This window comes from Anas platyrhynchos, chromosome 1 (genome assembly GCF_047663525.1).
Source record: "Anas platyrhynchos isolate ZD024472 breed Pekin duck chromosome 1, IASCAAS_PekinDuck_T2T, whole genome shotgun sequence".
NCBI classification, from domain to species: Eukaryota; Metazoa; Chordata; class Aves; order Anseriformes; family Anatidae; genus Anas; species Anas platyrhynchos.
The window spans coordinates 145,637,024-145,652,827 of NC_092587.1; the positions used below are offsets into that span (position 1 = coordinate 145,637,024).

General features: G+C 35.7%; 1 protein-coding gene across 4 annotated transcripts in view; it reads left to right on the plus strand.

Moving 5' to 3' along the window:
* MYO16 (myosin XVI) overlaps positions 1–15,804 on the plus strand; it is a 378,556-nt gene that overhangs the window by 235,791 nt on the left and 126,961 nt on the right. For all 4 annotated transcript variants that reach the window (XM_027444352.3, XM_072031861.1, XM_027444351.3 and 1 more), the window contains 4 exons: positions 7,386–7,497; positions 11,177–11,294; positions 12,062–12,133; positions 12,739–12,880. In XM_027444352.3, coding sequence (XP_027300153.2) covers positions 7,386–7,497; positions 11,177–11,294; positions 12,062–12,133; positions 12,739–12,880 — 444 coding nt within the window. The remainder of the gene's footprint in view (positions 1–7,385; positions 7,498–11,176; positions 11,295–12,061; positions 12,134–12,738; positions 12,881–15,804) is intronic.

Genomic DNA, 15,804 nt, shown 5'->3' on the forward strand with positions numbered 1-15,804 from the left:
TACCAGGAACATGATTTTATTATTCCCAAATCTTGAAACTTACCTCTTCAGCCTCAGGGTGAAGTTTGGAATAAGAAAAGTTTCCATGGTGACTGTTTCAGCCCTATCTTTTTCCCAGTTCATACAATGTAAATACTAATTTCTAAATAAAGTTAGGTTGAGCTCATTTAGTATACATGTTTACCTGGAAGCCCAGTAAAATTTTCCAAAATTAAAATCTTATCTTCCCTTACTGTTTTTAAGTGAGAAAATATTATTTTTAGTCATCCTGCTAGAATTATGAATAAACAATTCTGTGCAGATGATACAAGCCTTTTATAATCTAGATGCAAAATCAAACTTAGTAGAATTAGCATGGAGATCTTGTTGCCAGTCACAGCACAAATCTTGACAATTACTGACACAGCTCAAATGGGATATGTATTTCTAAATTCCAGAATTTTGTCCTCTGCCACCACCCTACCTCCCCACCCCCAGCTATTTCGAAGATTAAAAAAAAATCCAGAAGTGGTCTTCTGTCAGTTTCAGTCCAAAGAAAGTTATGAAAATGTCTAGATAAATATATTTTTTTTCTGTTGGTAAACTGTGAATATTAGTTTTTCTTAAACTTTATTATCTCGCTTTAGAAAGGACTATTTAGAAATTGTACAAATATTTATTTCCAAGGTGAGAAGACGTTTTCCTTTTCATAAAAAAATAAGGCTGTGCTATTTTAACAACTACTTTTTGAGGCAGTGTTATATCAGACGTTTTCTGGGGTTAACAGATAAACTAGTGAAAAGAGTTGCTGACCTAAGCAGGGGTATTGCAGTACACAAATACATACTTGGGTAGGGTTCTGACACTTCAGATTTTCCTGAGTTTAGAACACCATCATTGGTTTTTAAACAATGTAAATTTCTAAATAAAACTGATTTGTCATCAGATATTTTAGTTGTGATAAGAAAACTGTAAGAGCCAGGTAGTTTGATTTTTGTGTTTGAGGAGCTGTTCAAAGGTCAGGATAATGTCTCCAACTGTTCAAGACCCTACCTGTTCTTGGTCTCTCGCTCTTCTGGGGCCAAAATGACCATTTCCGTCAGGTTCAAAAATACGTAAGTGAGAAATCAGTTCAGTATGTTTCATAAGATAACTGATCTTGTCAGGGGCTTCAGGAGGTCCCTGAGCTTTTCTGCTGAAGACTTTAACAGTGATATATGAAATCCTTAATTACCACAAACATTTATTGGGCTGACTTACAGTCAGCAACTGACTTAAATTCAAATACTGTAAAGTTTCAAGACTAACAACTAATCTTCGTGTTATGTTTCCCTTGTATGAAGCCTGCAAGCTCTACGACAAAATTCAGATGTGACAGTACTCAGCCTCTGTCAGGAAAGGAACCAAGTAGCAAGCAGCTAGATGTTAACCTAAAAAAAAAAAAAAAAAATCCTTTTCTTTCATCATAGTGCTTTAACCAAAAATTTTATAGTGATTTAGAACCACTTAATGATATAATCCCGCCAAGAATTCTCTTAATTATTCATGACAGAATGTATTTACTTCAGAAAAGCCTTCTGAAAAGAAATGTCCATCTGGCAAAACAGGCTTCCTCTTCTCCCCTAATTGGAACCCAACTTTAACTGTCCTGACAAAAGGGAATTTCTGATCAAGCAGAGGCTGCCTGCTAATCTCTTTCAGACAGCTTCACTGTCAGATATTAGTTGAACCACTATAAATAACTGTATATTTTTGTATGATAAACAGCATTAATGTATATTTATACACATGACATAAGTGTGTGTTCTTAGAGAAAAATATTTCCAGTGTTGGATTCTACAAATGTAAAGTGGTTAGGTGTTGGGATAGTGTTTTGCTAATGTGTTACTTGTTCTATTAGTGAAATATCAAAGTTTGTAACAAACCTCAGGAAGGTTTACTACCATAGGGTCCCTGTGATAACATCTGACTTTGTGATCAGTCACGGGGACCAAGTTTTTTCTTCTCAGCTAACAAGAATAAACAATACTGCCTGAAGTGCTTTATGACGGTAGTTGTCTAAACAGTTGGTTAGGGCAAAATATCAGTCATCAACCTTTTTTTTTTTCTGGAGATCAGAAAAATTCCCTATGTGACATGTGATGTACATCAAACAGTTCAGACTTCCCTTGAGAGACCATGATAACCGTGGTCTGTAGATACGATGACTATAGCTGATAGATGCATCAAATTCTGATTAAAATGTGACCAGCTTTGCAACATTGGACAGTAAATCCATGGCCAAAAAGTGGTTGTTCTCTGCCTTTGCTTTGACTAAATTTACAAAAGTCAAGAAAAGCTTATTTTTGAAAGGCTGTGGTGTTCTTGACTGTGCTAAGCTATTCTGGCTCACCACAAGGAAAGCAGAAAGTTGCAGAACTTACCAGGGATTTGAGACATGAAGGTTCAGTATCTCCACATGCTCTAAATGCTTTGAACTCACTTTGAAATGGACTGCCTGACACACTGAGTGGGGAAGCAAGCTCCTTATCTTTCCTGTGTATTGTGCTGACTTTCCTGCTGGTTGTGACAGTAACCAAAAAAATGAGTAGCCTCTTCTGAAATAAATTCTCTAATTAGCAAATTTTATTTTATTTTATTTTATTTTATTTTATTTTATTTTATTTTATTTTATTTTATTTTATTTTATTTTATTTATTTTATTTTATTTTATTTTATTTTATTATTTTTTTATCTCTTAACAGATTTTATAAAAGCATAACATTCTGATAGGAAAGACTGAGAATAAAAATACACTTTCACCTTTTGTAAGAATTTTGTGAGTCCTACTTTTGACTGCTGTTGTGTTTCATGTAAGGAAATGAAATGACATGTTTTGTTTGTGTTGAATGAGGCAGATTACTTCATTTGATACTAAATGCTATTGGGTTGCAGTTCAAAAGAAAATAAATCAATTTAAGTTCAATCCAAATCAAATATTGCTTTGCTGAGTTTTTGGCAGAGAAGTATAAATGTGCGAAATTCGTACCATTGATGATGGCTTGTAACAATTCTAATGAGAATGATAAGGTAAACAATAATTGTTAACTTTTGGGGCCAGTTAATACAAAAAGAGTTTAATGTCACACTTAGCACTTCACATTCTTTGGCACCCTTACCTGAAAATTTGATCTATCTCATTCCAATGATGGTTGAGAAATTATAAACTGAAATTATAAACTATGATAATCTGTATACAGAAAAAATGCTATCATTGATTTTTTTTTTCTTCTAAACAGCTAAACAGTCTTATTTTTTTTTTTTCCTCCTTTGGGAGGCTGGAATGGATGAGAATGTTACAATGCTGTAAATTAGAACTGATAGAAGAAATATCAGAAAGAAAAACTGTGTAGATAGCCTCCTTTATTCTTTTTGAGTAATTATGTCTTTTGCAGCATTGTTTTATTCATAGTGACTGTTCTCTACAATTATTGATTAGTTTATCTTCTTAAAATAACCCCATTTCATGGATCAGTGACTTTCTTCTGATTTGAAATAAACAGTTGCTGATCACATGTGCATAAAACTTTTTTGCCTGCTGATAAGCTGTCTGTCAAGAGTACTAGTCCAGTGCAAATGTTGACATGGTAGCATTTAAACAGATGGTAGACAGTCAGTGGAAAGGAGTTAATTATTAGAACTGCATAGGCAGGTTAGTTCATTACTTCTACCAGAGATATAAATATCACTTGCCCGAGCAGCTACCTTCCACTACAAGGCTCAGCTTCAGCCACAATCTGAGAAACTTTTTCTAAGGCTACTGTAAAGATGTGAATGTGCATTTGCAGAATGAATTCACACTCAGAGATAAGCAGTTTTGTAGGAAGGCTAATAAAAAAAAAAAACAGTCAGTAAGACCACAATGTGTGCAGCCTACATGCACTGGGCATTATGGAACATCACCTCTGGCTTGTATAGCAGTAGCACCTCTGTTCCTCAATTTTTCAGTAACAAAGAATTTAGGATTCACCAGCTCTGGTTTGCATCTGATCACAGACTACCTGGCTGGAAACTTACAGGAACATTGCACACAATCTAGTAACAGCATAAAATTTCATTAATATGATGGCTACAGCACCATAACTTACAATAACAAATACGTAAGTAAAAGTAATAAGCCAAAGTTACATGGTAGGTTCACAATGGAAATTTAATCCCTGTTCATCAGTAGCAATGCAATTCTATCCAGACCACTTGAATGTCAAAAGACAAAAATTCTCTATAAATGAGAGAGAAGCTCTACAGATTTAAGAAAATATTACAATTTATGGAATAATGATGTGTCTGCAGTGAAAGACTATTTCATTAGTAATAGGACTTAACACCATGAGACATCTCTTTTCCCTTTCCTTGTTTTGGAGGAGAGGCAACAATTTAAAATTGTTTTTGAACTCTCGTTTTTACATATTAATAGATGGTAGTAATATTAGTAGTACTAAAGTTGTCTCGAGCCTTTTAAATTGTTTTTCCTTTCCTTTGGGGCTTGAAGGTGAGAAGAGGTGTAGCTCTGCTACACTGTACATTTTATAAATTTCTGGGGAGTTGTACGGTATCTGTGAACAGTTCTAAGTACTCTACACAATTAATCCACACTTAGTAAGCATATACTTTATACTATAAGCATATGACAATTCAATGTTCATATCTTTAACGCAATGTTCATCTTTTATTAGTCCTTAAATAGTTTGGAAAACTAGTGGGCCTCATGACATGCTACGAAAGAACTTCATTGCTTTTAGACTGGGGAAATTGTTTCTAAATTCAAGTGCACCTTACAAAAAGTCCAACCACGTCCCTTTCTGAGTGCACCAGCACATCTGCTGATTAAAACTTCGGGAGATTTATGCTGGGAAAGTCAGATTGTCTTCCAACAGGCATGTCCTGGCAGATGCTGCAGTTTATTGCCGGGTTGATGGAGCCACAGGCGTCTGGTTTGGCGGGTACCCAGTTTGCCCCCCTGCTATATCAGCAAGAAACGTTCATGCTGAAGGCAAAAACTGCCACATGTTGGTTCGTATCACAACTCAGCTCGTTCCTCCAAGGGAGTGAACATTCTGGGTCACTTTTGCTATGCTGCCGCCTGCGTTGTGATGATTTGGTAGTGTTCACACACTTTTTTGCTGCAGTGATATCCACCAGCACTTTAGCTAAGCTAAACTGAGCTAATTACGTGGGGTTGCTTAAATAAGAAAGGTATACAATATTCTCTTGACAAGGACAGGGAAATGTATTTCCTGCTCGGTACACAGAAAGAGACAAAGGGTTCTTCAGTGAGAACACCAGTGAGGAGCCTTTTTTGAAAGAATGGCCATAAGCTTCCAACTTTTCCAGCCATTCAACAATAGGATGTTTTGACAGCAGAATAGATGCTGCTGTAAATCTCTTAATTACAGATCGAAAATGACACAGACAGATGATGCACAGCACTCAGCTGGTGTAAGCTCACACAGCAGTTCAGAACTATGGAAAATTTTCTGCTGGATTAACCTTTATGCCAGTGTGTTCTGTGCCAGGTTCAGTGTCAGGTTTATTCTAGCCTCCTTTGAAACATACAGACAATGTGAGAAAAAAAAATAAATAAAAAAAACGTAAATGTGGCATGCACTCTCTATCATCTGCTCCAGCTAGTTTGACAGATGTGCAATCATTTTGTATTTACCATTTTTGGAAAAAAAAGTCATGTTTTAGTAGTGTCAAGGAAATGGTACAGGGCTCTGGCAGTGATGATCACAGCACCAGGTTCTCAAAGGTTGTGTTAATTCACAGGCTTTAGCCACTGTGATGTGAGGCTTGTTTGTACTTGAAATATCTGCTAGCTGAGTTCTCCTGTGGGTGCAAAAACTGCTTATGTACCCAGGCACACGTTTTTCCCATCATTCTTTCTCTGACCACATGCTGAGGTAACTTATAACAATATCAATCCAAACTAACTCCACGCTGGTAAATCCAGTATTAATCTACTAAAAATGCACAGTACCTTTCATCCTGTATATCTTGTAAACCTCACTATTGGCTAGAAAAGTGTGAATATTACATTATTCCTTCACCTGTTTCTAAAAGCTACATCACAAAAAAGACGACCTTTATGAGAGATACCACCTTTACAAGAACTTTGCCAAACTCGCAATGATAACATTTTTATTTTGGAGCGGTGTCCTTCGCAGTTCAATTAGAATAGGATTGTGAACATGAATTGTCAGAAATTAAAACCGTACTTTCCAATCTTTACGTGAGAAATCAAGTCAAGTTAAAAGAAAACTTTTTTTTTTTTGCCATTTTTATGACATTTTTTATGTCAGCATGACATAATTAAAAATCAGATCTTTTATTCAGTCAGTGCATTCTTGGTGATTTTGATTAATGAAGTCACTTGAATACTTTTAAAAATCTGGCCCATAGATACATTGCAAGAGGGTCAATGGATTGTTGTAAAGGTTAGATTGCTGTTCTTTTCCCTAGTCTTTTGTACTATAGTATTTGATTATTCTTTTTTTTGTTGTTTAAATTCTGTTTTGTTTAAATTGTTTGTTTGTCCCTCCCTCCATCCATCCATCTGTTTCCTCCCTCCTCCCCATGAGTTAGCTGCTGCACTAGATGTTCCTGTTTGTCTCTTCAAATCGTTATTTTTGGGAAGGATTTAGAACTAACTTTTGCTTCACAGTGTGCAGCATAAGGGTTGTACACTTACTGCTCTATGTACTCAGGTACTACTTTATTCTAAGAAAGGCTGAGTATACCTGTCACCCCATTCAGCTGCTAGGGGAGTGAATGATCATCATGAGATCAGGCAGATAACAGCTGATCCCTACCCTAGTCATCAGGAGGGCAGTTTGAACAAGCCAGAGTTATCAAGGCTCTCCTCAATTTTTTATTTATTTATTTATTTATTTTCTGAAGGGGAATCTCTGGCAGTGCAAGAATGGCAAAAATCTCAGCGGTATAAATTAAATCTGAAGTTTTAGTTTACAAATAGGGCTAAAGTTGAGAGCTGGGGGAGGCACAATGATTTCTTTTTTAAGACTCTTTCTGAGATAAAAAAGGGAAAAAAATCTGAACACAAAAGTGAAGCAATCTCACTTGGCTAAGAAATGTGAATTTTTGTCCATTTACTCATTGCATTTTGTCTATATACATGGAAGTTTCACAAGTGTAGTCTGTGATTTAATATCGGCATTCAAGGAATGTGAAATTAAGCAAGAAATTAAGGAAAGAAGTGAGGAGCATTCTGTCACAAGTACTGTTCCCTCTGAAGTTTGAGAAATATGTGATGAATCTCTGATTAGAGGAGAAAAGTCGTCTTTTAACCTCAATAACTTGATTTTGCACCAGCATTGAAATACTAAATATGCCTGTTTTCTTCTATGCAGGTATCTAAACCAGAATGCGCTAGAAGAGACGACGTTAACAGCCAACCCTCAAAACAGGGAGAAATTAGCTGGGTTAAGACAAGCTTTAGGTGCTATGGGATTCAATAGCCTGGTAAGTTACACAAATTTATGTTATTTACAGCTAAAATTAGTGTTACTTAGTTGAAAGCAGGTTATAAGGAACTGTCACTGATAACCTTTTGTGGGGGAAAGAAACATCTTTCTGTCTTCCATTTTTTTTCTGTCGGTAAGGACCTTGAAACAATTTACAGTACTAGTTCACTCCAGGGAAATTACTGTAATCACTTTTAATTAGACACAGCACCAACAATGTAAATCTTTTTCATTCTTAAAGATTCACAAAACAGCTTCAAGATATAATGCTCTGAACAATTAAATTGCATAGATAAAAAGAAACAATCAAATCCCACATGACAGAAACCTCATAAAACCCACAGGAATTTTTCCCCTTCCTGATTATCTTCCTGTCCCTTTTAATTTTGTGAAACACACATTCCAAATGCCTTTGCTAGCAACACCTGAAAAGAAATAAATATGTATTTATCAAATAAAATTAGAGCAGGGTAACTTGAAAGAGTTGACTTAACCCCCAGAAAGCAACAAGAAGATAGGTCTGATGTCTGTTGTCAATCCTAAAATGCTAACGAAGAAGATAATTTGGAAAATCCATCAAGAAAAGGTTCTGGAGGACAGAGGTGTGAGGGGAATCAGAAGAAATGGAGGGCTGAGTATAAGAGCTTATATAAACTGTGTAATTCCCTTCAAGATACTAGAATATTTAACAGACTGCATATTTTATATATATATATATATATATATATATATATATATGCTATCTAGCACACTATAGCTGGGACACTTCTACAAAACAAATATGTAAGCAACAGTAATTTCAGAAAAAAAGTAAAATCTTTTCTTCACCCCTACATGATATTTAGCACCATAAGAAAAAAGCTGGGGAAAAGTTTATGTGACAGTATGCTAGATTATCATAAGAGATGACAGATGGGCAAAGCTTGTAATAAAAAAGGATCGTCAGCAAAAAGATTGTGACCCTGTATTGAAGCTGTTATTGAGGTGTGAGGTAGAGTAACTTCTGCAGTGATTGTGCATCATATAGTTATTTGTATTCCCTAGTTAAGGTAGTAACAAATGTTCTTTGGTAACCTCTGCCACCTTTTAATATAACGAAACAATGGTGGTGGTTTTTTGTTTCTTTTTGTTTTGTTTTGTTTTGTTTTCTTTCTTTTCATGAATATTCATGTGGCTATGTATGAAGTGGAACGCATATGTCCATATTTAACAGAATTATTCTTCACTTCTACGTCTCAAGCTCTGCACCTGTAGTATTGAGTAGCAGAAGTTTCATGCTTTTCCAATAACCCAGCATTTAGCCCAGTGTTCACAGATGATAGCTCATCTCTAGTTCTTTGATTAATCTTCCTGTTCCATTGATGAAAGGCTTTGGCTCATACTTAAATAGTAGAATGCAGAATAAATCACGTTTGGAAGCCTGCAGAAACATTCTGAGAAAACTGTACAAGAAAAATGGAGTATTTGGGATCCAGCACTTCACTTCACTTAGAGTTCATAGAATGGCTTGGGTTGGAAGTGACCTTGAAGATCACCAAGTCCCAACCCCCCTGCCATGGGCAGGGACACCTCCCACCAGACCGGGTTGCTCCAAGCCCCATCTAACCTGGCCTTGAACACCTCCAGGGATGGGGCATCCACAGCTTCTCTGGGACACCTGTGCCAGTGCCTCACCACCCTCTAGAGTTCTTGAAAGGAAGGTATGTTGCATCTCAGAAGCATAAACAAGCTTCAAGACTCCTCTATATCCAAGTAGCATCAGAATAATCATTTAGTGAACTAGATATCTGTGGAGTACCAAAGTACTGCAGGCTGATTTCCTGTGCTGGATATTAGAAAGAGATAATGTAGGTAAAACATGTCTCCTGAAATTACTACCCATTACTTCTGAGATACATGGAGAGGTTTGTGTGTATTATTCCTTTACTGTCTAGTCACATTCAATAATAGATTATCTTTTTGAAGAACAGCATAAATATTCTTAAACAGTCTTCAATGGAATCCTACAAAGTACCTTAATGTCTATAAAAAAACTTGTCTTAAAGTTGAGGAGACATGCATCTTAGAACACAATGCAAATGTGTTTGAGACTCTGGAACCTGAACTAAACCTGATACCTTACCAAAACCACCAAAATAAACAGCTATTTTCCCCCTCCTGCAAGTCAGTGCAGTACAGTCATCCCCAAACCAGTTCTGAATAAGCTAACAAGCAAGAACTATGCTTTACTAATATGGCATTTGATCTTGCCTAAGAGCAAGAAGCAGGGTGTATCACCCTAGTGTGAATGCCAGATTAGTGTGGCAACTCATCTGTGGTAAGAGCTATCTTATTCAAAGTTTGCCTGTAAAAAGGGGCAACATCGTATTGGGTTGTTTTGATATCTTGTTTTGATATCTTTTTTAATCTCCAACTTTGTGATTGTGAAACAGAAAAATATCCTGTTGCCCTATGTACATCTATCTCACATAGTATGAGATTGAAGTTCTTATCTTAAAGTATAATTTCAGGAATCAAACTATCAAACGCCCTGTAGTCTGTTTCACAGAAATACTTATGCATTTAAAAAAAAAATTTTATTTTTTTTTTACCTGTAGCTTCTGAAAACAAATGAAAAGTTCTCCAAACTTAGTTTTAATGTGTTCAGAATTAATTGCAGACACCAGAGAGTAAAGGGAATGTATTGTCAAAATATTTCATTTGCAGTGTATTTTTTAATCTTACCCTGCAAATTCCAGTAAGTGGGACTTGCTGTCAGTTCTACTGTTTCAGTAGAATCAGGCTCTAAATATAATATTTTTCAAAAAATATTTTGAGTAACTTTGCTATACGTAATGCCATGCAATGATATGGTGGATATCAGATTTCCTGTTTTATAATTTTAAAGGAACACCATTGTTACATAACCGACTTTAAAAAACATCGAAGAACACTCGTTTTCCGTGTCTTAGATCTTTTTATTTTATTTTATTTTTTAATTACTTGCTTGAATTTAAAAACATTAAAACAAGCAAAGAAACAAAAACATTTGCTTTCTTCTTGGTGTGGTAGTAATGAGGCCAGGAAAAAATAGCCCTTAAACATAATGTTCTACTTCAGAACATTAGAGACATCTGAAGGTAGCATGCAATCGTGGGGGGTAAGTGTGCGAGCAAGGGGGTTGCGTTTGTTTCTTTCCGATCTTTTCTTTCTCCAATCCTGGTAGGAAAAGCTGTGCTAGAAACCAAGAACCTGCTGTAATTTAAAGCTAGATGCTTTGCTTGTGAATGCAGTTGGCTGAGGAAAAAACAGACCTTGCTATTCCCAGATAGAGAATTTGTCTTAACAGAAATTCTCTGTGGAGAAGATACGTTTATTTTTTGCAGAAATAATTCATCCAGTAAAGATATCTCAGTGTTTTTTCACACACTGTAAAAATGTTTCTAAACTCAGTAGTTAATGTGATTTATATTAAAACAAAAGTTAAAAAGGTAGTATTGTTTTAAGTCCTATATGGATTCCAGTTTGATTTGTAAATCCAGAAGTTACTGTTAATAGTTATCTCATGAATACTTTTTAATTTAGCAAGTGGCAAGGATGTAAACTACTAGAATGTGCATTTCAATAGAGCACTGCCTTTCACCAGTGTGCCCAACAGATCTCTTCTTTGTCTTTAATTGTGCATGAAACACATGCAGGAAGTGGAGAACCTGTTTGTGATTCTCTCAGCAATTCTGCATCTTGGAGACATTCGTTTTACGGCTCTGACAGATGCCGAGACAGCCCTCGTGTCGGACCTGCAGCTGCTGGAGCAAGGTCAGTGGGACACGACCTGCCTGCACTGCCTGCTTGGCCCTGCATCGGGAAGGTTGCGCCAAGCCACCGACAGATGGAAACCCAGCTCCAGGGAGACAGCCAGCTTCTGGAGCTGTGGGAAGACAAGCACCCAATCAACTTGGATGTTTTATAAACTCCAGATTTTTATGAGACTAAATAAAATGCTAGGATTGCGAATTATCCAATTCAATGTCAGACTTAATGGTGTTGTTTGCCAAAAGAAGTTGTACAGTGCACTTTGTGCAGCCCTCTTTTAAAACACTCTTGTGCTGCTCGTCAACAGCTGAACAATTTGCATTGAATCAAATTCCTTTCAAAATCTGTGTCTTAAGAAGGTCTCATGCTTTCGTGCTTTGAAGTTTGCCCTGTTGGTCACTAATAAATCTCCTCAAAGTGGCTTATGGATACAGATTGTCAATAAATAGCATACCTTAACTGTAATAGGAGAGAAAGTCTGCCAAGCACTGTGGAAAGTCCTGAGTAATCTTTAAAGAGGAAAGAGAGCTGTAATGTAATATCCAGATACACTCCAACTTCACAAAGTGCTGATTATAGTAATCCATTTTTATATGTTCATTAATTCTGATTACTCCTGTGACAGCGCTCTTTTCTTTAATGTGTGGGTTCTTTCACTGTTCAAAAAATAACATCTACATAAGAAAATCTATTATAAAAATGAAATATGCAGTTCAGCACAAATTCTTTAAATTCTTTAAAGCTTTCTTTAAATTCTCTTTTCGTTTCAGTGGCAGGGATGCTGCAGGTTTCACCAGATGAGCTTGCTTCAGCCTTAACAACTGACGTTCAGTATTTTAAAGGTAATCTTTTCCAAGCTTACATTCTCATAGATCAGACCTAATGTCATTTTGATCCTTCTGATTTGAAAATTTTAAAAGCAGATAATTTTTGTTCTTTATTTTTCATGGTCTCATGAAAAATAAATTCATCTCTCTGAGGAATATGTAGGATTATCCACCATGCAATATGTCAGATCAGACCACTGAATTAGAACTGTCTTTATAACATGGAGCAAAGGAGCTTTACAGTCTGACACTGTGGACTCCTAGCTTTATTAATCTTACAAGTATGTCAAGATGACAGATTAGTTGTTAATACTAAGAACTAGAGTCAACAGGAGTGTCCCTAAAAACACTAGTTTTGAAGAAGTTCTCTTCAGTAAAATGCTCGTTGTGTGTGATAAGCATACCCTTTTCTATTGAAAAGAACTTCATGTTTGCAAACTGAAGATCTTGTGAGTGTTAATAGTCTTTCATCTTTCACTGGAAGCTTCAGAAAGAAACTAGCACCTTGTATAGCTGTGGCAAAGGAGAAGTAAAATGGATGGAAGGACTTACTGTAACTAAAATTACTTAAAGCAAGCTTTACAAATTGTTTTATTTCTATTTTCTGATTTCTCTTTTAGGAGACACAATAGTACGGAGACACACTATAGAGATTGCAGAATTTTACCGGGATCTCTTGGCAAAATCTCTATACGGTCGTTTATTTAGCTTTCTAGTCAACACAATCAACTGCTACCTCCAAAATCAAGATGAAACTGGCAGGTATGATTACCATTACAAACTAATAGCTGTGTCCTTATCTGTTCAAATTCAAATTCATAATAGAAACATGGTGCCATCATTTAATGCATTTTATGATAGCATGAAACTGACACTTGAATCCTTAATGCTCATTGGTCATTCCTGGAATGTTTCAAGTTGCTTCCTCAATTACAAGTTTGTTTGTTTACTTGTTCACATGGCTGAATATGATAATTCAGCCAATATATATAAATACAGATAAATACAGAGTTCTGCATTGGTGGTTAGAGTTAGTAGTCTTTTAAAAGTTGACAATACTGAAGTAAAAAATCTGCTTGATGTTTAGTTTGTGCAGAATATGCTAGTTTTGCCCCCCCAATTTTGACCTTAGCACTGGTTATTAAAAACTGAATTTTGTTCAAAGGCCTTAAAATGAATGTTTAAACTTCACTTACTATTGAATACAATTTGCTGTCCAATGTGGTTTTGTAGAAAAAAAAAAGAATGCTAATTAGCATGCATCACAGTCAAGAAACAGGAAAGAAAAATAAAAAGAAATCTCAGTATAATCAAGGTAGCAAACTAAGACAGGAGACCTAATTAGATGAGCATATGCATGTATGTGACTTAACCAAGATTTAGCATCTCATATGTGCAGGTGGACTTTCTTATGAACATCAGGTACAAGATGTCTTGGCATTAATGATAAATGGAAATCCACAGAAGACAGATGTGGGACTTCCAAAAAGGAATAAGTAATTTTTCCTTAAACTGTATCTGGCTTGGCTTCAAGGGATAAATATTTATCAGGTGTAATCTTCTAGAGTTGTTAAGTTTGAAGACTTTGCAGTTATTATTTTTTATTATTTTATTCTTGTCATATTTGTAGACCAATTAGTACTAAATCACATTTCTCTTCTTTAATCTTGACTAAAAGAAAAGGCTACCGTACCTGAGAACATCAGAGTGTTTTGCACAAAAAAAGCTTTCCCTTGTTGTATAAAACACCAGAATGCCTACCTTCCCACTGGAGGCAAAGGAAAGGTTTTCCAGTAATACTGAATATTTTTATTTGCTGTTTCTGACTATACAGCCCCTTAGAATTGCAGGCGCCTGGACAATCAAGCTAAAGCTACTTTCCAATCCATGTGTTAATTTGAAATACTGTGTTTATAAGGAAGGACAGTGGCATTGGTCATGTTCAATTCTTCCCCATTCATTCCTGTACCGTATAGAACATAGGCTTAGCTCAGCACTTGTCTGTCTCAGACAACAATACAGCTCAGGTACAGTGAGCTCATTTGTAGTGATTGTTGAGGAAAAACAAACAAGCAAACAAAAAATTAGAATAAGCATATGAAAAATCTCTGAAAAATATTTGAATTTTTTTAAAATGTGAAATTATGCTATTTTGACATTCCACATCTCACACTTTTTCAAAGTAGGGTGTTGTGTATCTCTGTTGTTCAGTAATGTATACCTGTGACTTCTAGATATCATAGGATCTTAAAATATTGAAAGTCAAGGCAGTTTGTCAGTTGTTTACCTTGTATTCTCCTCTTATTACAATCATATGTGCCTGAGGTGACCTGTGGAAATATTTCTTTGTGAAATTATTTCCACCCGTCTGGTAACTTGAAGGCTATGTGATGTTGTAAGTCCTAGCTAAAATGCAACAGCTGTTTGATGTTGTCAGGAACAAAGAATTTGCAATAGTTTTTTATTATACATATACTTGAAAAAGTGGAATTCTTTGTTGAGCTTGGCTAATGGGAACTAATAAGCTAAAGACATATTGGCAATGCTGACAAGACATTACATTTTAGCAGGCCAAATTCAGCCTAAGGTCCCTTTCCAAACTTGAAGACAAATAGCTTATTTTAAGTAAAAATGAAGTTAATTGACCCTCATTGATATTTCAACCTCAGTTGCATTTGCCAGCTTGAGATAGGAAAACACCTCCCTCCATCTCCAGCCTTCTTTTTGTCCAGACTAATCATATTGATTTACCTGTCATAGTAAATCAAGGCATAGCACAGGTTAAGATGCAATTTGGATTAATGCAAGTCATTGCCTGGATCTGTGATTTGTGGTTTGGATTTATTTCATATACGTTTGAGCAAATCCAGCAATTAACAGTTTTTATCTCCAGTTTGGTGTGCTTTTAATAAACCTGTACTTAAAAATCCACCAAAGATCTCAACTATCATGGCTAAATAAGGCTGACCGGCCACGCTTTATTTCCTGGCTAGAGAGTTGCACATTTACTACTTCCTGGACAGGATGAAACCCTCATCACAAATCTGCAGTAAGGTTTCTAGCTCAGTTCTCTTGTTTTGTTGTGAGGTAGCTTAACTCTACTTCCAGGAGAATTTATGAAACAATAAAATTAGATTTATTGGCTTGGTAACTCTAAGAAACTTCTGACCTTGACATTTTTGAGGAAATTAGTTACTTGTTTTTAACTTTAAGGTGAAGCTACTAGGATTTTTTCATTAATATTGATTTATATTTACCATGAAACAGCTTGTGGCTGGTTTCAGGCAAAGTAAATGTGATGATTGCCATTAGATGTAAGGGAAGAGGAGATGATTTCATGAAAAGCTGCAAAGACCATGCCCTAGAGATATAAAGTATAGAGGATAAAATTGTTGCCCTAATCCAACAAATGCACGACTTTATAATACCTTTCAATAAATACGTACTGAGGGTTTTTAATGACAATGTAAAGTGAAATAATACACCTTCAGAAATGTTGTTTGCCTTCATAAGAAGTCAAGATGGAACTAACTTATAGCCATTGATGCTAGTTTGTACTGGTTGCAAAGTACTTTGAAGTTGATTACTTTATTCATCTTACTTGATATTTTTTTCAAAGAAATCCACTGGGGAGAAACTGTTTTTTGTAATCGGAAGTTAGAATGGAATTAGAGGAAAGCTATGAG